Genomic DNA, 24,673 nt, shown 5'->3' on the forward strand with positions numbered 1-24,673 from the left:
TTAAATACCTTGTGCTAACATTTCATGTCAGACAGTGCTAATGCATAATGTAAATTGACTATTCAAGTTTTTTTTTATAATATAATCCGTGAGACAAAAAAAGTTCTGTTTGACTGAGTTTTAATTGGATTATTTCATAAATGAAACGCAGGTGACAGATAGTAAGAATGTGCAAAAATATTGTGATCACTGAGGTGGAATTGATACAGCCATGTCTATCAGCACTAATTTTAAACGCAGTATCTGCCTTTGATGAGCATGACAACACACACCTTAGGTTTTCACAACTCAAGGCAGGAAATAAAGCACATTAGACTATATAGTAAGCCTGAAAGTGTGGAGGGGAAAAAAAAACAGACAGCTTTACTCGGGATTTGTTTAAAACCTTAAGAGAGAATAGAGCTGGTGCATTTCACCACAGATCTGAGCACAGCTCACTCAGGAAACCTGAATGTCTTCAGTGAGTCAAATAGTTAAGTTGAGCTGGTGCTGCCATAAACCCGGTGGGAGAGCTTGGAATAATCTAGGCGATGTTAATGATGCAATTTATATGTGAGGGGACCGGTGTTTGGCAGGCTCTTTCCGTCTGAGCGGGCTGCACAACCCAGCGAGCTCCCAGCACCCCCTGCTAGATAGAGGGGGTGGAGTAGGAGGAGGATGTCAGAGCCCATGTGAAAAGAGGGAGCGAGCGAAGCACTGATAAGAGCCATTACTATTAGTGTCTGTCTGTCACCTGCTGTGCGTCATCCAGCCTTCTCTCTCTCTCCACATGCGCCCCCATCCCCGTCGCTCCATCCCTATCCGTTTTCCTGCGGCACATTACTTCAAATTTGCACTCACCTACACATTTTCCATCCTGTCACAGATATACTCAGATGGCTTTAAAACTGAGCCGAGCTGCACTCTGAAAAACTACTGTGAGCTTTGTTTCAAAACAGTTGTGAATTAGTGGAGGTGCAGACAGCTGCCAGCATTTATTCGACAAACAAAATCGCTACAGATGAATAACTGAATTGGCACAAGGGGACGCAATATTCTAGACATACCATTTCTCAGTTTTTCCAAGCAAACACAAAGCCTAATTTGGTATTTCATTTATTACTTGGCACAATACTACAGCTCCTTAAACTTATGAACTCGGGAGAAATGAACAGTAATTGCAGGCTGTTCTTTATTTTCTTAAAACCTTTTTAACCAAAATATTTAAAGCTGTTTTTCTCAGTTGCTATGCAACACTTCAACCACAAGAGTGGGAGCATGCTGAGAATGTGCCAAATAAATACTACTGCCACAGACATTCTGCAGGGAAATATGAGAGCGGGGCATCGTTCAATAATCATATGAAAATGTAGAACAGTTGTGTAAAATGCACAATCATCCTTTCATTCATCAGTTACTTGACCTGTGTCAGCGGATGATTCCAACCAACAGTTCGTTTAATGAACCATTGTTTACAGTCTGAAAGGCTCTCAGACCATTACACAGCCATGCGAGCACATTTTTTTTTTTTTTCACTGCCTGTGAACCAAATATCCTAAGTGCTTGCTTTTAACTGCAGAATGCAGCAACGTGGCAGGCGTACCAAGTGTCCTGTGCAAAATATCATTCTGTAATTTGACATGAGAATGCTGCCAGATATGTAGACTACTGTCTGTTTCACAAGTCCTTTCAGATTTCACTCAGAGCTCGCCTGGAGCCGGGCTAACTGTACAACAGCCAAGCAAAAAGCAAGCAAGCCAATGGTGCAGCCTTTCTTCCTGAGCCTAGAACCAAGGACTTAAAGCAAGGACACGTTATGCAAGATATCACATTCAATTCCTCTGCCAGCCTCTGAGGCCAGATGATACACATTGAGTGAGTCTGTCTCTCGAGCCCTCAGTGTTAATCAACACTCTTTCCAATGCATACTTATGAGTTACAATCTACTCCCCATGTCTTCCCTTTGGCAGCTTAAATTAAGTTGCAAATTTGACGGCAAATTAACTTCAACAGGGACAGTAATATGTCACCTATACAGCAATCTGTGCCATTTCTCAACAGGGCGACAGGAGCCTTGTGTATCTGAGAGGAAAATTAAATCAAACTAATTATTTTCATGTGAAAGTCAAATTCAAGGAAACACAAAAAGGAAGACGTCACATGGCGGGAACTATCAGCTGTTGAAAAAAAAAAATGACTGTGATGAGAAAACCTTGCATAATCGCCCAGTCAGCCTTTATCACTGTGATCACAGACTGAGATTTAGTGCATGCTGGTATTAGCTGTGACGTACAGCCACAATACAGCTGAGGTGGTTGTGGGGGGGGGGGCACATGCCCAGACAGTGTGTGTGTACGTATATGTGTGTGCCAAGGGGAGGTGGATGTGGAACCGTGGAACAGAGATCTCCTCACTTCATCATTGAGTAAATGGCACCACAGACGTGAGCTGCAACTTCACAGCTGCCTCATGGCGGGTGACATTGAAGCCTACGCATGAACAGATCACTCATCAAAGCGAATGAGGCGTTCTTTGCTTCCTCCGGTTGTGCTGAGGAAAACAATGGCCGCCACCTCCGCCCCCCCCCCCCACTCCTCTCTAGTGCACACTTGCACACCTGGAATGTCTAGAATGAGTGGAAATGGGAATGAAAAGGAGAAAAAAAAATCCATTTGGTTTCATGCATCTCTCACAAGAAGCTTAACGGGCTGTGACCTTCCACTGCTTCGTAATGGGGAGGAAACGGCAAGACCCTGGTGCCATAAAAACGGCTCAGAGTGGGTGCCAACAGTGGTTCGCCAATTAACCTGTCTTAAAACAAACAAGAGGCTTTTTCTTTAACAACAGGCACATACTTGAGAGGGTTGATTTCTGCGGCGTGCAACTCAAAGGCCCACCAGGGTTCAGGTTTAATCGGTCATTAGCATGCTCGTTTCGGCACAGCTGCGCCAAGATCTATGCAGCTACAAGCTCACTCAATGTGATCAAAAAACTAAACAAATAAGTCAAAGCTTTCATGTAGATCCCAGGCACTGAAAGAATGACCTTCCATCAAACGTGTCTAAAAGCCCTCTCTCCACAGACAAAGAATATTTGTCTTAGCACTAAATCATCAAGTGTCAGAAGAATCTGAGTAAAAACAGAAAGCAACAGTAAAATTGTGAATGCCCTCTTTAAGCGTCTAAGCACATCCTCCTGAAAGTTCAGTTGCATGTTTCGAACACAAAAGCTCCACTCTTTCTCCTTAACTGTCCTCTTTGCACTAAGTGGTACCAGACGTAGGCATTTCTTCATTTAGTCCATTCAAATGGAGGCAAGCTGCTGTTCTTTATTTATTTAACAAAACGAGCTGTAAAAGCCAAACATTAGGTCATGGAATTTTTTCACCCCAAGAAATAAGTCAATGCCTTCAATGAGACATCAAACCCAGTTTAAGTATTCCCCCACAAAATATGAGCTGGTGAGGACCTTTTTCGAAGTCAAGTAGTGCTGTGGGATTTTTCTGCTTTTTAAATACAACTTTCAACAGTGTGGTGCACATGCGTTTCCAATTAAGAGTTCAGAGCCAACATCCAAGTCTGGGCCCCATTTACCCTTTTCCACGACTGACCAAGTCTGAGGAAATGTTAAACAGGCATCATAACCATAACAGAGACGACGGATTTTTCAAAAGCCTTTACTTTCTAAACAATAATTAAGACATCACAGTGAATTGATGATGCAGACTGCAACCATCATACAAAATCTAAATAGAGAAAAGGGAACATACTCAATCATAACTTTCTGTGACACATTCAGAGCTAGGGCACTTTCACAAAACAATTTTTCCCTTAGGTGAATGGGTACAAAGCCTGCTTACAGTGCAAAGAAATAAAATATGTCAATGGTGCTGATTTGTGAGGACCATAATGAGAATGCACGGTTTACATGAGGCACTCGGAATAGGATCTACTTCCCTGGCAGCAGCAATAACTCCCTATGAACTTGTCTCTGCTCAGACTTCAATCTCTGGGCCCCAAGGAGCTGTTGGAGGACTTTGATGTTCTGTCTAAATGAATTGACTGTGCTTCTTGATACAGCCCTCCAGTCAACTGACTCCCCCCACCGATTCTGTCACCTGTGATAAACACCATGCGTGCTCAGTGGTACCAAACTCCGGATCACATGCTCAGTGAGGCCACAGCTGTTTTTTTTTTTTTTTCTTCTTCTTCTTCTTCTTCTTCTTCCCCTTCCCTTCAACTTTGTAAATGACTGAAAAAAATATATGATTGTGGTTTCCCACTGCACCCTATCTGAGCAGAGGCCCTTTGATGTGTGAGGCTGTATGTGAGCAAGCAACGCTGGGCTGGTTTTTGTTACCTTACAGCCCCCGAAACATCCACTAGGTGAGCCTTTATGTCAGATGCCCCTTCAGGGCACGGTGTTTGTTAGAGCCTGGGCAAAGACACCATCTAACCTACTTCTATCGTTGCACTTTTCTCCTTTAGAATCAGAGCCAGAGAGCTCTGCAAACAAGCTTGCAACTTCACTGTCATGATCCAAAAAAGATCCAAAGCCAGTATTCCTCTTATAGAGGAGTACTGGTGCACCACCAAGGAAGTACAAATGTGTGGATACATCTACCTTGGGACTTCTAGTTTGTCATGATGTGTGCTTTGAATATGGAGAAGTAGTGACAGGAGCCATAAGTCATGAAATATACATATATATATTTTAAAAAAATTATGTTCCTGTGCTAAAGATAGCCCTGAATGAAACCATCGACAACCAGCAAACACTGCTGCAGATAATTTCGATGAAAGAGCAGGGCAGAGACGGCGGTTAGAGGAAAACAATACTTATCCATCTAAGCTTTGGCTTGGTCAATTCTCATTTGACTAAATCCAATTACCATCGATTCTGTATCTTCTTAAAGCCAAGGTTTAGGCTTTCCTTGATAGTGCAGAAATCTTAACTGGGATGAAGCGGCAGTATTTAACCTATTACCGCCTCCGATGAAGCGGCTGGGTTTTGGAGGAAAGTACGAGTTCTACTGGTGAAGGCATTGATCCTCCCACACCCTGGGTTTTCCCAGCGTGTGCAGCGATTCCAGTGCAAAGCCTCTGAAAACTTCTCTCTCTCTCTCCTCCAGCGGCATTGGCGCTCCTGAGCAAACCTGCCCTGGATCGAGCATCTCATTTAGTCACCCGGCCCTTTGATGTGGATTCAGTGCTGCAGTGCATATCATTCGTGTTTGAAGGTTCAGCTTCCACAATACAGCAGGGTTTGAAGTTTCACATATTGCAGGTGCTACAATGTGATAATCTGGGAGCCGGTTATGCATTATACATTTTTCATAAAAGAACACCATCACCTGAAAGTGAAATGTGGAAAAGTCAGTGCTTCAAGGTATATATTGACAGAAACTGTTTCTGAGACTTCTGGGTGTGGGACGAAAACACTCTTGTTATCTTGAGCATTTCAGAATCAGCTCGACATCTCCCCTCTGAAAGGGGTAAATATCCAAATAAACAGAGTAGAATAACATTTGACTGGGGTCTGCCATGCCATTATAAGTCCAATTTAGTTGACTGAACGCTTCTCACAGAGCACATAGGCCATGACAGCTCTTTTTCCAGGAAGGGCCTAATAAAAATCTCCTTCTCCATCAGATTTCACAAGGGAGCTGATACGCACCTTGGGGCTGTTCTTTCAATGTCTTCTTAAATAAAACATGAAGAATCCTTGTCAAGGTCTATGTCTTAACTGAGCCAGACCAAACTAAAACCAATGCCTTTAGCTAGCATGATGACAAGAAGGGGGGAAGTAATCTCTTGAAAATTTTGAGATTACAATTTTCAAGGTTGTAAATGACTCAACTGGAAAAGTGAGCCCACTGCTTTTTAAATTCCAACTCTAACAAGCACACGAGATTTAAAAAGGAAGAAGAATCAAGTCGGCAGTTAACGTCTGTGAGTGACTGAAGTTTATGCAAACGCCTCTGATCTTGATAATTAAAGAGTGTTTGTATGGAGGTGCACAGCTCCGCGTCTCTTTTTAAAGGATGTTTACTGTCTCCAAAGCATGGAGATGGTGGCAGCCTGAGGGCCTGCATGCTTTCTTTTCCCTCTCTCTCAGTCTCAATCTTGTGCTAAATACACATACGCAGACTCACACACACACACACGCATATACAAGCACAAACACAAACGCACGTGTACAAATACCAACTCTACACACTCCACTGACATGCACAAACAAAAACCCACACACAAGGAGTCGGTGCTTTCACAAACATCAGCCTCTCAATTAGCTTCTGCACTCATTTCTCCTTGGAAGAGAATTATTTTTCAGCTGGATGCCTTTTCTTTGTTTATTGTGAACGGACCAAAGCCTTATCAACAGCTAATCACTGCATGTCAAATTCACAGACTTACTGCAGTCACTTAAAAAAAAAAAAAAAAGCAATCTAGTGAATAATCTTCTCAAGTTCCAGATTGCCATTTCAGATTTGGACAATCACCAGTTTCTTTTCGATGCTCAAATCTGTCTAACAGCGAGGGAGAAGATCAGCATTTGTTTCATATAATTTGTTGTGACATGTTAATTGCATCTACTTGTAATTCTCTCTAATTGATGTTTGATATGTCTCAGGAAATTAGGCCAACTAGATAACACTGCAAATATTATGAATCCTTCCCGCCTTTCTCTCTCTGTGGCAGGTCTGATGAATTCACAACACCTAAAACTGTAATGTGTCAACTCGCTGTGCAGCTATGCTCTGTATTCCCAGGGCTGCCAGGCTGACAAATCTAAGGTTACAAGCATACCACTGTATATTCAAAACACATTCAGGCACACACTCTGGCGGGCCAGAGATGACTAACCTGAGCAATTTTCACTGAATTCAGTGTTGAACCACCGGCGTGGTATTCAACTTTGTTCCTCTTGACAATCTCCTCAAACCTGAAATACAGACAAGGAAAACTGTTGTTAAAAAGGACAATGTTGGGGATAAACCAAAGACTGAGTTTGACCAGGCTGGTAAATACCACCTCATGGGCAGAGAGCAGGTTTCATCGACAGCTGTCACATCACACCATTTTAGGAGGACTGACTTACATAAGTTCCAAAAATGATCTGAACATCTATGTTATCTATTAAGAATGATTGCAGTTGTGACAACATGTATGTTGACATGTGAAATGTTTCCACAACAACTTGGTACGATTATGATCTCCAGAAATTGGACTTGACCTTGACCTATTTACCAAAAATACTCAAATATATTTATATGATAGCATTCAAAAACTACATTTCAGTGAGGCAGGCTAACATAGCATACAACATGCTACTGTTAGCATTATAACCTGCTGCCATGTAAAAAACATACTGCACACATCTTGTTGTGGGATTACATAACATCTTGTGTTACACAATTATCGAGTCTGGCAAGCTAGCATGCTATTACTATCACTTCCTTGCATGCCAATATGATGTTATTATAAACAATATGGAATGCCAACAGAATATTTGTATAATACCATATTTTCAGTGGCTCAAAGGACTGTGGGTAGTTTCAAAGTTGTTCAACGGCGCAAAATCTTCAAAGTAGGCCTGCAGAGTTTATTCAATATACCAAACTAATCAACCTCAATCCAACTTTTATCAGAGCACAGAAAAGTTAGCATGAGGCTCGTTCGTGAGTACAGAGAAGCATGCTCAACATCAACAAAAAAAAATAAATTAGAGGTATTTCTCCGATGGTGGAGAAGACTAAAATAAAGTGAAAAAGCAGAATGAGTACTGCACGTACATCCATTGGCTGGACACAAACAGTGTCCTAAATAAATGAAAATGTTGCTATGAGTCTGGCAAAATAACATTCGCACCACCAGCAGTGCTGTATTTTTACGGTTAGGATCACAGTTAGTTTAGATTTTTTGTGTGGTTAGCATAACAGAAACAGACTTTTTGTCTTTTTGGCATTGTTGTTTGTTTGTTTTGTGGGTTTCGAGTTTGTTTGGTTTAGCCTCAAACAAATTCCAGTATTAATTATTTAGTATGTAAAAACAACAGTGCATTCATGCAATTCAACTATTTCAACAGTGCATCAGTCAAGCTCTTTGCTCACCAGCGGCCTCATTTCATTTACTCCCAATCACAAGACAAATCTAGATTTCCACTCAGATTAGATTTCACATGAAGCCTCCGTGGTTGGGTTCCATCTCTGGGTTAAGTCAAAAATGTCTCCATTTGGGTGAAAAAGAAGACGGCAGCACGTTAACGCTGCTATATAATAAACCTTAAAGTGGCATTCAGTATCTGTCAAAAATCCAAATTTTGACTGACACTGTACATTTTTTACTATCCTGTAAGTGTGGCATTCCACTGGATACACTTCTTCCGAGGGAAAACAGATAGAAGCAGAAGAAGCAAGCTTTTGTTGGATTTTATCAAATGAGATACTTGACCGCAAATGTTGCAGGAGTTGAAAGGAGGCAGTTAAGGTCTAAATGTCAGCTTGATAAAAGCAAAGGAGTAACTTTGTCCACACATGGTTGTAGTTAGCCGTACAATATTAAAGCAAGATGAGCAGTGAAAGTCATTTCTGAGAACATGAACTGCTTCCTCAAATGGATGGGTGAAAGAAAAACTAGTTACTCTTTACCTACATTTTTGAGTAATCTTTTCAGGGCAATTAAAAAAAATGTTTTTCGAGTGTCCTTGTGTGCACAAATCTCACAGGCAGATAAATTGTTCAGGGAACGACTATATGTGATTATATGTGTGATGTCTGAACCATGCAGCAAAGTTTAGAAATGACTGTAACAGACTAAACAGGGAGTCAAGAAAACAGACACGACATTCGGGAATGGGGAGTAAACAATTGCTGCCTTTTCAAACACAGAACGCAGGAACACTTTTGGGTCTACTGCGAAATACTGAAGGCACTTCTATCATTTTTGTATTTTCCCATCATTCTGGCATTTCAAACTTCAATAGCTTCAATGCTTGTGCGTTACGCGATGCAAAGCTGGGCTATGCTGCGAGATAGAGTCTTTATCTGGGGAGCTGCGAACATGAATGATGTGTGTTTTCCATGTCGTTCGCACAAACAGCCTCCCCAGGGGCTGGCCATATAAACGAGTCCACTCTGCAAAGGAAATTGACCTAAGTGCAGTCAAGATGATTCGACACATTAGGAGGTCCTTGGCTTTTTTTCCCCCCTCAGCTTTAAATTGAAGGCTGTCCATTTGTAAGTATATTTACATCAGGGGGAAAAAAATCCAATGAAATGGAAAATGGTTCAAGGTGCGCCATACCACTCCTACTGGTGTTATGTGTAATTCCTGCTTTAAATTAACTGAGTAAGAGGGGTTGTTGAGGAAATGCATGAGTGTAATCCCAAGGGGCACTGGTTATGTAAAGGCACTGCTGCACAGTGCCAATGCATTCCCTTTTTAGGCTTACAAAAACATTTTCAGGGGGGCTGAGGGTTAGCATTCTTGAGCTTTCAGACTGAACATAGTAATATGTGTAGACTCACAGCAGACAAGAGCAATCTGTATGCAAAGTGCATCATGGCTTACAAACATATGTCAGCCAGAGGTGTTTAATACTTGAGCACAACCTGGTTTAACTAGGCATGGCTGAATATTGAGAAAGTGTGAAAGTAACCTTTACTGCTTCAAAGAAAGTCTGCATATCATGTCTCAAGGCAAGAGGTCTACCCAGGGCAGAATGTGCCTAATAAAGAAAGAAAAAAAAAAAAAAAAACTTTCCATGCAAGTGGAAAATATGCTAACCGGGAAAAAACTCCTTCCTGAGACACCTGTTATGACTCCTTGACAAAGGAAGAATTTCAGCACTGTGGGTGTTTATAACATGAAGGCAGCCGAGGGACTCCAGAACCCATTTCAAATAGACACACAGCTACTGAGGATTTCAGCTTTTTTTTTTTTTTCCTCTCACCAGAAGTATTTGCTCCACCTTTCAGTGCAGACAGCATGGGGCCCTGCTCCTGGACGCCTAGAAAATCCCATCCGAAAAGGAGCAGCTGCCTTGAGACCTTTACACCCTCAAACATCATGTGATCCCATAGTAGTGACACCGTAAACGGCCCCCATGGCCATTTAGGGAGAGAAAATCCCTTTCCATCTACTGCAGTCTAAGCTTACTCAGAGATGGGAGGGAGCAGAGAAAAAGAAATTGTTTTGAACAAAATGTCCTCAGTCAGTTAGCACCGCTTGTGAAACCCGCTGTTGTTGTTCAGTGGAGGAGCTATTCAAACTATGCCATGCATTCTGATAATGTATGGACAGTCTGTTTTATACAGCATTTGCTTTAAGAGACTGCCCCCAACGCTTTGGTTAAATATCCCTCTTAGCTAAAGGCACTGAGCTAGTTTTCCAATTTTATATCTTCCAATTTGAGACTAATAGAGGCACTTCTTTATTCAGCTTAAATCACATCACATTCAAATTAGGGGAATTAGGCTACTGAATGCAATATTTGTATTCAGAGGACATGAGAGTCCTCGTCAAAAACCAATACCTCTACAACTCCCCAGTTTAACACATTCAAATTGTGAGGGCAGATCGCCCAAGTCTGGAAGATGGTGTTGTTTACATTCCTTGAGATGGAGCCCCCACCGTTGATTCCCATCAAGGGAAATATGAGAGCTTCCAAAGTACCATGAGTGTTCTCTACTCCGAGTTACTCATGTGTTCCTCTGTCACCTCCCCAAAAAACAAGCCAAGTAGATTATTTACATGAGGCAATAATTCAAGATTTGCTCCTTTAAGTCTCTTACATAGAGGGCAAGGCGAGCCCATTTAGCCAATCCCTCTTCATTCGCCTTTGATGTTAGCCTATCTTGATAAGACCGGATGAGTGCCCTAAAATCCCTGTCGAGTGATTTCACAGGAAGAACAAGTCTCTGTTAATCAATGGCTAGATTGGATCTGGATCCTCAGGAGTGGTCCGCCTGAAAGTCCTCCCTAGTGTTTGAGTGCACACCAGGGTAATTCATTGCTAATGATCACCACGGCACCCACTCTCCTACGCACCATTCGTCCTTATTTAATTGCCTCGTTCACGTTTAAACAGCTTACAAATCACACGGACAGGCAGGGAAACATGATCAAACGGCCCCTATCACTAATCAGGGTAGGGAAGGGGAAGAAGTGAGAAGACTGGGGCTTCTTCGCGGCTCTCCTTGGGGATTAGGAAGGAGGAGGGTTGTACAGGGACAGTAAATTATCTTCACTTCAGCTCTAGCAGGCAGGTACATTTAAACAGGCAGATCCATCTTTCTCTCTCACTGACAGAAGCAGAGAAGAAGCAATACAGCTAAAAGGCTCCGGTAATCCCAGTTTCAACACAGGCATCTGGAGTGGAGACAGGTTCCACCACTGATTAGATTCCCCAATCAGTGTGTGCATCCTACACCAGCCTTCCTTAGTAGTCTGGAGGCAGTACAAGTCCTGATGCACAGTAATTGTTTCCATAGGTCAGGCAGAGGAAAAACAGCTTGGGGATGTGATGAAAAGGAGATGGAAAGGGTGAGGAATATTGTTGTTTTTCCCCCCAATTAAATTGTTTGTCAAACCCTTCACAAAGGGTTACGCAGTTTATCTGTTTAAAATCAATGCGCTCGTCTCAGTGTGAAAGCTTGTCCTGACACAAGACAGGCCCATTAATTATTCTGTTCTGCACACTATCGCTGGGCTGCTCAAGGTTGAGTCTTATCTTTTCTTATTTCAAATCAATAATTATCTTCTACCGTGCTCGCACTCCCCCTCAGAAATAGATGTGCTTTTCATTCAATGCCTGTAGAGTCTCTCGCTCTCTCTCTCTTTGTAGCAACGGGTGAGGAGCGCAGAATGAACAGGACATTCTTATCAGTGGAACATTAGGGCAGGATGGGAATAGATGGCAAAGAATGAGGCGCATGAAAGTACTGAACACAAATGAGTCATGATTCAAACAGCAAGCGGGGCCTTGTTCCCGTCCTCTGACATCTTCTAATGGACTACAGAAGGGGATGAATGTTGATTTGCACAAAAGCATGACGATATCACCATCGTTCAGGTATCTCAATCCATTTGGGCAAATCCCTTTTCAGCTGATTAAACCTGCCTTGAGTCCCTGGGTACGAAAAAAAAAAAAAGACCAAAAAAAAAAAAAAAAAAACCAAATGCCACGACTCTTTCCACATTATAGACTGGATGCACAATTAATGACTGCACAATTACATGGTCATAATGGGTGAGTAATTGCATTAGAATGCAGAAACAACAAATGAGCATCCCTTTAATAATCAGCCAATCCAGCAGCAGCAGCAGCAGCAGCAGCCCATTTGTTGGCATTAACTGTGGACTGCTGTTTGTACTTAATTAGGCTGCACTCAAGGATTAGGCGGCGGGGGCAAAATCTGGTCATGGAGGATGAGTTCATTTTATTTCCTCTAAAATGTCACAGGTTTTTGGCTTTGCACTGCAGAGGGTGGCGTTGTTTGTTGCACTGTACTGTGTGGATGTGAGAGTGTGTGTGAGGATATGAGAGAGAGAGAGGGACACATTGAGGGAGAGAGTGGGAAGAGGGAGTGTGTAAGCAAGGATCGGGCTTGTGGTGTTCTCTTGAGGATTGAGATTTGAAGCCAGAGCACAAAGCCTTTGAGACATTCCCCTTATCTTGGAGGTTGATACCAGGATCTTGGTGATTCAGAGCACTCCGTGTGAATAATTCCACCAACACCCCCTACTGTGGGGACCATATGGCCCAGTGTGAACTTTAAACACACGGGGAGTGTTGCTGCTTACCAGTTAGGCCTCCATCTTTTACCCCCACACGGGACAGTTGGAGAGAAATGATCAGCGCAGATAGTCTACTAACTAGCCTACATGTATAAGGGCTCATACCGTCAGTGGCTTTTCCTGTGTGGCTGCTGGGGAACAAGGACAACGACTAAAAATAGCCCAGAGCATGCTTTTCTGGACTGAACATGCTGTATGTACTGGCTGAAACACCCACATTTTAATTATAAAATACTCTTTAAAAAGGGGAGTTGGAGGGAGAGGAGGAGATTTTTTTTTTTTTTTTTTTTTTTTTTTTTTGGGAGGGGGGCACAGAGATGTGGATTTTGTTTATTCCACTCCCTCTGATTTGAGATGTTTTCTTCTGGCACCACCTGCTGGCAGCCACCTTTAACAAGAAAGAGGCATTTGCAGCTCCAGCAGGCTGAGCCTTAATTATGATTGCATCAGCCATCTCTCATGATGCAGCATGTATGCTTTAAATGCAGAGCAATTACCCGCCATCACGGCACGTTCACCTTGTTCATCAAAAAGAAAGAAAGAAAAAAAAAAACAACGTATAACAGAATGATGAATTAGTTTCTTTTTTCCTTTCAATTATTTGAAAAGTTTTCGTTTCATAATTAAAAAGGTCTAGATCCACATTTCTTACAGCTGAGTACAGCTCTGATGAGCATGTCAGATTTATGCAAGTGCCACAGATGGCTGGATTCATGCATATCAATAAAACATCAACAGCAGCCTAGTTGGCGGCTGAACATGTTTCTGATGTCTCAATTACCAGTTGAGTGCCATTAATCTCTGCTCTCTCTCTTTGGCTCAGAGGTTGGCTGATGGATGCAGACACAGGACCTTTGGCCTCAGCGACTGGGGGACCCAACCGACACGTCCAAGTGGGGCCCACATGGGCTTTACCTGGGTTAGACGGCAAATTACTTTGGTTGAGTTAGAAAACTTGAGATTCTATTTACATATGTGTGTGTATTGCTCTCAGCTGTTGCATTGTGTGGTCAGAAACAGTTGAAAGTTATCTGTATTGTAAAAACCTTCATTCTGATGCCTTTTCTTTGCCATTATGGGGTCAAACGGCGGTACTCATTAGGCTACCTGGTAGTTTCTATTTGAGAGAAAATAGATGTTATGTTAAAATGCCATTCCATGCTGCACTTGGCTGTCACAGAGCTCACTACAGAACTGATTTTGTGGTACAGTTGGCCAAGATCAGAGCAATCATTTTATGACATTGCTCAATGGTACCATAGTAGGTTAGTTTTTGATTATCATTTATTTATGACAAATTTTATAATCAATGACCACAAATTTTTAATGGCATTTATGGGCCAGAGAGCAGCCGTCATTTATTTAGGTCTCAATAGTTGGTGGCTTCTTGATGGAGAGCACAATTGTGTTAATCAAATTTGTCAAAATTAGACAGCCGTAGCAGCGCAGATTATTGATTGTTCACTACAATGCTGATGCTAGTGGCTTGGGAGCAGAGTGCTGATTCGAGATGAATTTAGTTCACCTTTCAGAGTGCGACACAACACTCCTCGGTGGCTGTTTAGTGTATCCTAGGAGCATTTCTGGCATTGTGACTAATCAAAGCAATACGATTCTTTATAGTACGTGATCTTTCAAAATGACAAGAATATTAATGCATAGCAATGATATATATTGAGTCATAGATTTATTACCTTTTGGGTGTTGTGTTACGCTCATTACAGCTGCTTAGTTATTTTCAACGTGATCCCACACCTTAGTGTAGTATCACTGTGAATGAATCATTTAGATCATGTTGATGTAAGGCACCAAAATCCTAAGGCTTAACCAGGCACATCTGATTTAACTGTAAAGAAGTTACTAAAAAGGAGAGAACCTCATTGAAATTTGGCAGATGGTTGATTCGTTTAATTTTTCTTTTCAAAGGGCTGCTGGGAGAGTGAGGACAGAGGAGTGAAGAGCTGCACTGCATTTTTAAAACAAACTATACTACTGGTCTCTCTTCTTTAAAGCAATACATTTTCCACTTTAGTGTACTTTTAAATATAACAGGGGCCATTATACAATCGTATTTAAGGGTTTACTGTAAAATAAGGTAACCCATACAGCCCATATATATATATACACCTGTTGTGGCCCATTAGAGCACTAGATAAGACCTAGCTGGGTCCCATCATGAACCCATGGGAGCAGACTCCAGTAGGCCCCAGTTGGGAGTGACCTGGGTCGCCCATCAAGGGCCCATCATTAACCCATTTGGGCTAACACATGTGGGGCCTCCATGGAGACTGAGGACAACATTAGCTGTGCCCCAGTTGGGTAGCCCAGACGGGCCCCACACTTCAGCCCAAGTGCACCCCATTTGGGCCCCACATGGGTGTGCTGGCTGGGGAGCCAGTTGTGCTGACCCCCTGTGGACCAGCGGAGGTGAGTTTAAGTACTGTAGTACAGCTCTCAGCCTCAGCAACAGACAAGGGAGCTGCAAAGTAGGGAAAAAAAAAAGTGAGCAGAGGAGGGGGTGGTGGTAGTAATGTGTCTACACACTCAGTCAAGCATGAGTGCATCTAGTGAAGTGGCACCACAGCAAGCACATGCAGCTTTCTGCACGCATGCTTGCATACATACACTCAGAGTGTTTCTCTTCCTAACACCAGGGGTAGCTCAGCCGGGGGTTTCTAGCACTCACGATACACTTCGTTATATATTAAAAACATGGAAAAAAAAAAAAAAAAAAGTAAAAAAGAGGGGGAGAGTCAAGTGTGTTTACAGAACAGAATCTATCACACACACACCCAGGAGCCAGAGTGTTTAGCATGTACTCAGCGAGAGAGGCCTTTGTTGTTTTCCTCCCAGTAAGCAGATTGAGGTGCACAGCAGCAGCAGGGGTGTATAAGATGTACACAGACAGCGGGATGTGTGAGGGGAGAGGCACCTCCACTGATCTCCTGTGTTGTGTGATGATGTGTGTGTGATGTGTGTCTCAATCTAGCGCTGATCCCCCTGAGTCAGCCCTGTCAGTGATATGAGCCTCCCACCCTCTCTCTCTCTCTCTCTCTTTCCTTTGCCATCCGGAATGCTAATAACAGCCAGCCACTAACGCTGCAGACCTGAATTATTCATGCAGCTGAGGGTCACACGGCATAATGAGGAGTTTACTCTCATTCTGGATGCGATTGTGACGCTGCTAATCTGCATTTAGCACAGAGAGAAAGAGAAAAGGAGGGTGGGATGGAGGGGTAGAGACAGGGAGAGGGAGGAGGAGGAGGATGAGCACTGATGAACTTAATTGCTGTGAGCAAACAACCTCTGAAAAGAGTCGTGCCATCATCCAGAGATGAGAAAGTAAACAATTAATTATCATTGGACAGAGGGAGTCATAAAACAAATGTTTGAAAGAGACTAATATTCAGGAGCCAGCTGATCCCCCCCTCCTCGTCCCCTTCGCCCCCCAAAGAGGTGACAATACACTTACAATAACAATGACTCACTCATTTGACAGTAATAATCATTAGCTCTAATACGATATGGTTAGCAAGCCTAAAAGTGTTTGTGTGGATGGCGTCAAATGAAATGCTCCATATTCTAAAAAGCCTGTAATGCTTAGTTATCCTGAAATAAAATGTCTATTTGCCCACATCATAATCTCCTGCAGAAAGAGGCGTGTTTTCATTATGTTGACATGTTGTTTCCTATGGAGACTCCTCCAGATAACAGCAGGCTGCTGTTGCCCTCTGCTGGTCACAATGAAGCATGCCTCGTTTTCACTGCTAGTTAGAATCAAAGAAATGTTCTGCAAACATAAAGGAGGTCAAAATAAAATGTCAATCATGTGCCAATAGTGCAAATATTTTAAAGGCCTATGGCGAAAAAAAGTAAAATTAACTAAAAAAAAAAAAAAGTATGTGAGACACATATAACTTACCCTTCAATCTTATGTATATTAAAAAAAAAAAAAACGTGATGACTCTCCTCATCCTCAGACACATTTCAATTACATATTTTAGGCCACATGATGGCAGCAGTGACAACAAGAAGTCAGAAAAACGCCTGAGCAGGCCAAAAAGGAAGTTGAAGACGTTGATTTATCGATTTTACTCACGTTGAAACACTTTTGATACAGTCTGAAAAAGACCACTAAGTTCAGCCTAACAAAACATCACTGAACTCGCAGTAGAAAAGGTGTGTACTGCATCAAGGTCACACACACAATCACCACAATGTAATTCTTTCAGCTCTTTTGTTTTTACAAGTGTAAAAATTAGGGGGGGGAAAAAGCATCAAAAGTCACAGCCGATACTTACTCAAGGAAAAAAGAAAAAACCCCAAAGAAACAAAAAACAAAAAACACATCAGGTCCCCAGCCAGCACTAACAGGGATGCTGATGGTTTCTACTGTACAGCAGGCAATTTCCCAGCCACAACAGGATTATATGGGTTCTGCTGTGATTAGATAATTGAATTAAGGCATGGCCACAGTGCACTGCATCCAATGATCTCTCTCCCACCAGGATGATGGGTGAAAGAAATGACTCATGTTACACTCTGTAGATTCAGAAGCACAACAATAGTATTAGCTGACTGGCCTTGTAAGTCTATTGTGGCCCTTTTAATAATGATGTTATTTGTCGCAACATCTCAGCCAAGTTCTTCTTCATCCATGGACCAATGACTTTGTGGATGACCTCTTTGCACTTTGCAGACTGAATTTCTTTGAGGGTAACAAAGCACACAACATGACTAAGACTACTGCAGCTCATAGCTCAGCATCTACAGCCAGTATAAAATCTGGACTGCAATAATAGGACTAAACAATAATGCAATAAAAAATAAAAAAGCACATGTACGTTCAGATGTAAATCGATAGGCGTGATGGTGAGTATGCAGCCGTGTGTGTGGTATTGGAGGGGACATGCGGTGAATTGCATTGTACTGGGAATTAACCACAAAAGCTGCATGTTAATCCTGCCCTGACCTTGTGCAGAATGTGGAGGGAACGTTGTCTGCGGGGCTAAAGATAACACCGCTGCCTTTGTGCTGGAGGAGAACAACACTGCTGATGATGCTGCTTTGAGCCACTGTTGCTGCCCAAGGTCACATGTGTCCCTTTGTCAAGTAACCTGACAAGGTAGCCTATTGTAAGGTTCAGATGATGGGCTGCACTGATCTGTCCTCGTGGATCGCTCTGGTGATTTTTTTTTGGATTTTAGAATTATTGCACTGTGATTTCCTTAGAAATCATATGAGACACTGCAATAAATTTTATAGGTGGCATTCAAATCATTCATTTAATGGACCTACATCACCGCCTGGATGTGCGTCAAACTACGAGCAGCAAGCACTAAATGACTCCCTGGATCCTTTGCCCACCAAACTTCACTGAAACAACTTCTGCAGGTTCTGCTCATAAAAATACAAACAAACAAACAAGTGCATAAATCAAGACTTTAGAAGTTATGATACAAATTTAACTGCTATAATACATTTTAATAAGCTGTAAAATCAATCATGTAATATTAATATTATAGTTATGAACAGGAACACGTCCTCTTCCTCCAGATCTATCTATCAAATACTGTTGTGATATCTTTCTTTGATTTAATGACCTGGAGTTTAGAGATGCCTGACATGACCAGGGGAATGAAAAAGGAGCACTTGTTCCTCCCTCAGTACCGCAGCACTGGAGCCCTCTGACCAGTCTAACAGCCAGGACATAAAAGTGTGTTTATCTTACATTCAACAGATATGACTGGGTGTACTGGACAGCACTGTGTGGATGTGAATCTTGAACTCTCACTTTCAGTGAATCAACCAACAAATAAGGCATATGGTATCTGTTACGCTCCAATCAGGAGCTGATTAAACAGCGAGGTACAGTGAAAGATGAGTGACTCACCACAGGGGTAAAAAAAGTCACAAAAATCTTTTGGAGCGATAACTGAACTGCCTGACTGATCCATTGGGGGTGTTTTATGTCTTGTCTGCCTGTCAGCAGGATTTCTTTCAAATTGAATAAGGCCAAGAAACACTTGATGTTTGATTTGAAGCCGAATGGCCGTAAGCAAAATCTCACTATTACACATACAACACGTAGACATTAGTACAGCTGATTTCAGCAGGTGTGAGATGTAGCAAATAAAATTAATGGATTCCTAAACTGCTCAGACTAGTCACTGTTAAAAACTACACAGCAGTTTAAAGCAGCTCCAGAAACCTCTTTATACCATTGAAGTATATCATGATTTCATCACGCTTATTTAAAAGTAAGCAAGCAAATGTTCACATATTGGATCCCACGTTCGGAAGATTTTCAAGACTTCTGAATGTGACTAGTTCTTTTTTGAGAATTCAAAACACCTTCTTCCCACCATCATCATCTTACTTACAGATGGTGTACTTTTTATGTCTGCGCTAAGATTAACACAGATGAAGTCCCACACAAGACACCATCTGCACTCTATCAAACAAAGGAAGTGGGATTCTGAAGGTCAGTCACTAATCCAGACTTGGTCTTGTTTTACTGTCATGAAGTTTGTTGTCAATACTCAGCCACCCACGGCCATGTTTTCGAGGGAGGCTACGGTATTCCTTTTCGGCATCTGCTTAAAATATGAAGGAGGGAGGGTCTGGAAAAGGAATTTGCATGCTCAGCAAAACTTAAACTTAGACTAAATGAATAATTTATCTTTAAATATCTGGTGGCAGCCCCATAGTGAGCAGCTTAAGTATCTTTGTGGATTTACTGTTTTGCCTAAAGCAGCAGTAAATCCAGACACCTCCTGTTTTAGTTACTCAGAGTAGACAAAACATGGGCAGGTCAAAGTTCTGAGGCTCCCATTTACAGAGATCTGATTTATGGCTTGGCTATTTTTGAGCGCTGCCTAGAGTGCCAAGATGGTAGTAGTGGGTATAAATGACAAGTGTAGTCCATATTTGGTTCCATGTAATTTTACCACTTTGCGTTACACTACTGAAGCATGTGGTGGTCCAATGGAGTTCTGACTCACAAGGCTTTATGCTTGTCCTCTGCTAAGATCTGGTCGTTAGGCTTCAGTCCAAACCTTGTAGGGAAAAATAAAAATAAATGAATAAGTTAGGTGTTGTTTCAATTAATACACAGAAAAGCAAAAGATATAACAGAACAAATGATCTGCTTTGACTTACTTGTCAAGGAAGTCTTTGTCCACAACAGCTGAAATGTCGAGCAAGGGATTTCCCATCCCAAAAAGTGTGTTTTCACTGTGGGGAGACAGAAACATATTGTATCATGCACACTCCCACTCACCAGACGAAACAAACAATCTGCTGTGATACAGGCGGTCTTCTGTTTCTGATTTTGCTGGATGCAACCATTGAAGCGTTGATGAGAGATTCTTCCTTGTTTTACAGCTCCGTTTAGCTAAACGTGAGCAAGGAGAGCAGCAAAAACACCCTTTTTCTCAAATTCAGATGAGAAAATAAAGGGGGGGGGGGGGGACACATTGGATTACCTGATTCCCTGAACTACTCATATACGGGCACATGGAGGTAGTGTGTCGTTCAACAGCACCATAGAAAGACACAAGAGGGGAAAAACTGTACTGTTATTGAATATTTGTAATAAACAGCATTTTCTTCACTGGGACCATTGCTTGTAGAAATTCTCTGTGACAAGATATCATACTGGTAAAAGTAGTGAGTGAGAAAAACAGCGAGTCTTCATAACAGGTTACCCAACTTTCAGGAAACACATGACACAGATGTGTGACTGTCTCTGTGAGCGGTAACATTTAAATAATTGATGATAGGACAGGCCCTGAAGCCACCCTGATTTCCCTCAACGCCTGAAATGAGTGTGACAGTCAGTGACATAGTGCAAAAATATGACAACCCTCACAGCAGGGTTGTTTCCTGTGCAAACAATGGACAACATCTGGCTCTTACCTTGCAGTTGGCATGATGTCAGAAAGCACAGCAGCGTAACCTGGTGATTAAATGACCAAAGGCTTCCTGCTCTCTGCCAAAGCAATGTGCTCCTGGACTACAGGAACTGAGGAAGCACTTTGTCCAGCAATGACTGGTTGGTGGAGGAGGTGGGTGGGACTTAGTGTCTTTTAGGACGGTGATTGGCTACACATGTCCCAAATAATATCGATGTTGCATTTGGGACCAGTGGGAAAGAAGGAGAGCAGTGGGATGAATGCCAGCAACAGTGATGTGTCAGACTAAAACAGGACCCTATATGTTTTTATTTATATTGTATATATTATTAAGCTGCTTGAATTCCCTAATAGACATATTTTGTCAGCTGACCATCACAGAAGATTTTGTCAAACCTTGAAGCTGTATATAATAATATAGCCAAACTTCTGACATCAATTGATAATTTTGTTAAATTTGATTTTACGGTTCTTTTAATATCTAAAATGCAAAGTAAAGCTTTGGGCATTAAATGTAAGTAACACCTTGGAGCATTTCAGTGGGGTTGGTGGGGAGACATTTATTCTGTCACATCACCCGCATCTTCACAAACATTTGCTTTTGGTTTGTTTGTCGCCTCCTTCCTTCAATTTTGTTTCTAAAGATGAATATAAATATCAATATAAATATAAAGATACTGATCCTCAAATTTCACCAGGAGATATTAAATTGGTAAAAAAAAAAAAAAACTCCCTATTTTAAAGCTTATCTCAGAGCCATGTTGTCCAGTTTTCTCTTTGACCCTTGAACACACCACTGTTCACTTTTCTGTCAGTAAACTGACTTTGCATCTTCTTTTTTCCTGAAATATGAGCAGGACTCCGCTGTCCGATCGACAGACACCGATAAATGGACACTACACAAAACCAGCAGCATGTTGAACACGTTAAACCATTTAAACATCCACGAATCAGCCGCAGAGCATCAGACTTTAAACTTGTTGAGTGAGTTTGGCTGTCAAAAGTAATCAGTGAATAAAAAGCATTAATATTTTCCACACCGGCTGTATGCAAACTGTTCTTCCTTATCTGTATTTATTTATTTATTTATTTATTTTAGGATAGACACGTTGGATGAATTAAGGGTATTGTCGCCTCTCGGTCACGTGACACTAAGCCCAGCCCTCCCATGCTAACTGTGGTTAGCATGGTGTTTAGCCTGTGTCCGGATGCTAACGCCGGCTTCAGCTGCACATCAGAGCACCCAAAGGTGCGGACACGTCCAGATGCACCGTGTGTGTGTGTGTGGTCAGCAGCTGTGGACCTTCAGTGGTAACACACAGCTGACTGCACGGAGGACCCACGTTAACACAACACAACACAAACACTGCGTTTACCTTAACGTCGTTTTCCACTCTGTCGACATGTTTGCCCCCTCGTCAGACATTTGTTGTTGTTGTTGTTGTTGTTTTCGTATGATATTTTGATAAACGGTGTGTGAACGCTGTGGTCGCGGGAAGCCGCTGCTCTCCGCCGGGGAAGAGGAGTGAGAGGCTGCGGTGGTGATGATGATGGTGGTGGTGGTGGTAGTAGTGATGATGCTGGTGATGAGGATGATGATGGTAGTGATGGTGATGATGATGATGGTAGTGATGAGGATGATGGTGGTGGTGATGAGGATGATGGTGGTAGTGATGGTGGTGATGATGATGGTGGTAGTGATGAGGATGATGATGGTAGTGATGGTGATGATGATGATGGTAGTGATGAGGATGATGGTGGTGATGAGGATGATGGTGGTAGTGATGGTGGTGATGATGATGGTGGTAGTGATGAGGATGATGGTGGTGATGATGATGGTGGTGGTGATGAGGATGATGGTGATGATGATGGTGGTGGTAGTAGTGATGATGCTGGTGATGAGGATGATGATGATGGTGGTGGTGATGAGGATGATGGTAGTGATGAGGACGATGGTGGTGATGATGATGGTGGTGGTGATGAGGATGATGGTGATGATGATGGTGGTGGTGGTAGTGAGGATGATGATGGTGATGATGAGAATGAGGATGGTGGTGGTGATGAGGATGATGGTGATGATGATGGTGGTGGTGGTAGTGAGGATGATGATGGTGATGATGAGGATGAGGATGGTGGTGGTGATGAGGATGATGGTGATGATGATGGTGGTGATGAGGATGATGGTGATAGTAGTGATGATGCTGGTGATGAGGATGATGATGGTAGTGATGGTGATGATGATGTTGGTGATGAGGATGATGATGGTAGTGATGGTGATGATGATGTTGGTGATGAGGATGATGATGGTAGTGATGGTGATGACGATGATGATGGTGATGAGGATGATGATGGTGATGAGGATGATGATGATGATGGTGGTGATGATGGTGATGAGGATGATGATGATGATGGTGGTGGTGATGATAATGATGATGATGGTGATGAGGATGATGATGATGATGGTGGTGATGAAATTGTCAAGAGCAGAATTAAATACAAAATGAAATCACATTATGGAAGTTCAAGTTGGAGGACATGAAAGAAAAGCCCACGTCATTCGGTGCTAAAAAGACTTTAATTTTTAAAATTCACATGCAATTCTTATGTTAATGCTGCTGGTAATACACTAAAGTACAAGTGTTAAGTGGGACTGAGTGCAGGTCCTGTCTCAGGAACACCTTTTATTACTCAGTGAACACAGCACTCAGATGATGCAAATTCAGAATGTGTTTAATTTAATTCCCACAGACTAAGTGATGCTCAGTAAAACTGCCTGCAGGTTTTTGTGATGTTGTGTCTGTTTGGTTTCTTGGAAAAACATACTGAGTTCACTTTCTATGGTCTGCTGTATGAACTACATTTCATGTGTAAGCCATTTGATACTGATAGGGCATAATGCACAGGTGGATCAAAGAACAAGGTGATATGTTATTCAGCCATAATTAAGTCAACTCAATGAGAAATGTAATGCTGTAACTGTGGAAGGGTTATTCAACGTATTTCTATCGAGTTCAGTTGACAAAGTTCAACTAAGAGCCATCAATCTGCACAAAATCTGTAAACCGATTCAGACGATGCAGTGCAGGGCAGTAAGATGACAAAGATAACTCAGTTTCATGATTATAAATTCAAAATTACAGACATTAATTATCTGTTCTCATTCAGCATTATATGCCTAAGCAGACATAACTGCTGACCCACAGGAAAAAAGTTTTAAAAAAGGATAAAGGGCTAATCTTTTGTAAAAAAAAAAATAAGAAAGAATGCAAAAAAGTGGAATGAAGCTTGTGTAGCTGCGCTATCCATGTTTAACTTTATAGAGCAATCATGTACAAGTGTTTTGAATAAATCACCATAAAGGGTGTACAAACCAATAGTTTGTACAAATATCAACAAAACCATGGCCTTTACACCAATATAACCCTTTTATGGATTGATTACACACTCCAGTGATTTGCCTTGAAGATGATGCGATTCCAGTAACAACCTCTGGTCACTTGTATATAGAAAACGCTTTTCATAATTTAAGTTCTAGTTCATCCATCTATTAACTTTACCACTTATCCATCAGGGTCATAGGGGGCTGGAGCCAATATCAGGTGGCAGCCAGTGAGGGCAGGGTCCACCCTCAACTGTGGAAATACTGAGCACTTCTGCAACTATAAGCAAAAAAAGACTTTTAACGCTACACATTGTCACAACAGTAATAAAGATTGTGATGAGCTCTCTCTCATCAGCACCATAGCGGTTCTTCTTAAATCACTCCATGGAGGTAACAGCTTGTGTTCATGTCCCAAACTAATATTATTCAGTTTGGAGTTCTCACGCCCCCCCCCCCTCTGCTCTGTGACTCGCTGCAGCCCATCTTCTGCAAATATCTCCATCCGCTTTGTTGATGTGTCTTCCTACAGTAGAAGAACAGGGAGGTTTTGTGAAAAACCTGCAAAAAGAGCATTGTGTAATGAAAATAAAGTGATA

At 42.0% G+C, this 24,673-nt stretch overlaps 1 protein-coding gene across 3 annotated transcripts in view; it reads right to left on the reverse strand.

Moving 5' to 3' along the window:
* LOC115059934 (adenosine kinase-like) overlaps positions 1 to 22,121 on the reverse strand; it is a 97,593-nt gene extending 75,472 nt beyond the window's left edge. The window contains exons 1-4 of one of the 3 annotated variants that reach the window (XM_029527692.1): positions 22,072 to 22,121; positions 19,941 to 20,015; positions 19,784 to 19,837; positions 6,846 to 6,924 (exon numbers count right to left, since the gene is read on the reverse strand). In XM_029527692.1, coding sequence (XP_029383552.1) covers positions 6,846 to 6,924; positions 19,784 to 19,837; positions 19,941 to 20,015; positions 22,072 to 22,121 — 258 coding nt within the window. Of the gene's footprint in view, positions 1 to 6,845; positions 6,925 to 19,783; positions 19,838 to 19,940; positions 20,036 to 20,699; positions 20,800 to 22,071 lie in introns of those variants that run through there. The other 2 variants (XM_029527694.1, XM_029527693.1) reach the window with 2 other exon arrangements.
* Positions 22,122 to 24,673: the final 2,552 nt, after the last annotated feature.

This window comes from Echeneis naucrates, chromosome 19 (assembly GCF_900963305.1).
Source record: "Echeneis naucrates chromosome 19, fEcheNa1.1, whole genome shotgun sequence".
NCBI classification, from domain to species: Eukaryota; Metazoa; Chordata; class Actinopteri; order Carangiformes; family Echeneidae; genus Echeneis; species Echeneis naucrates.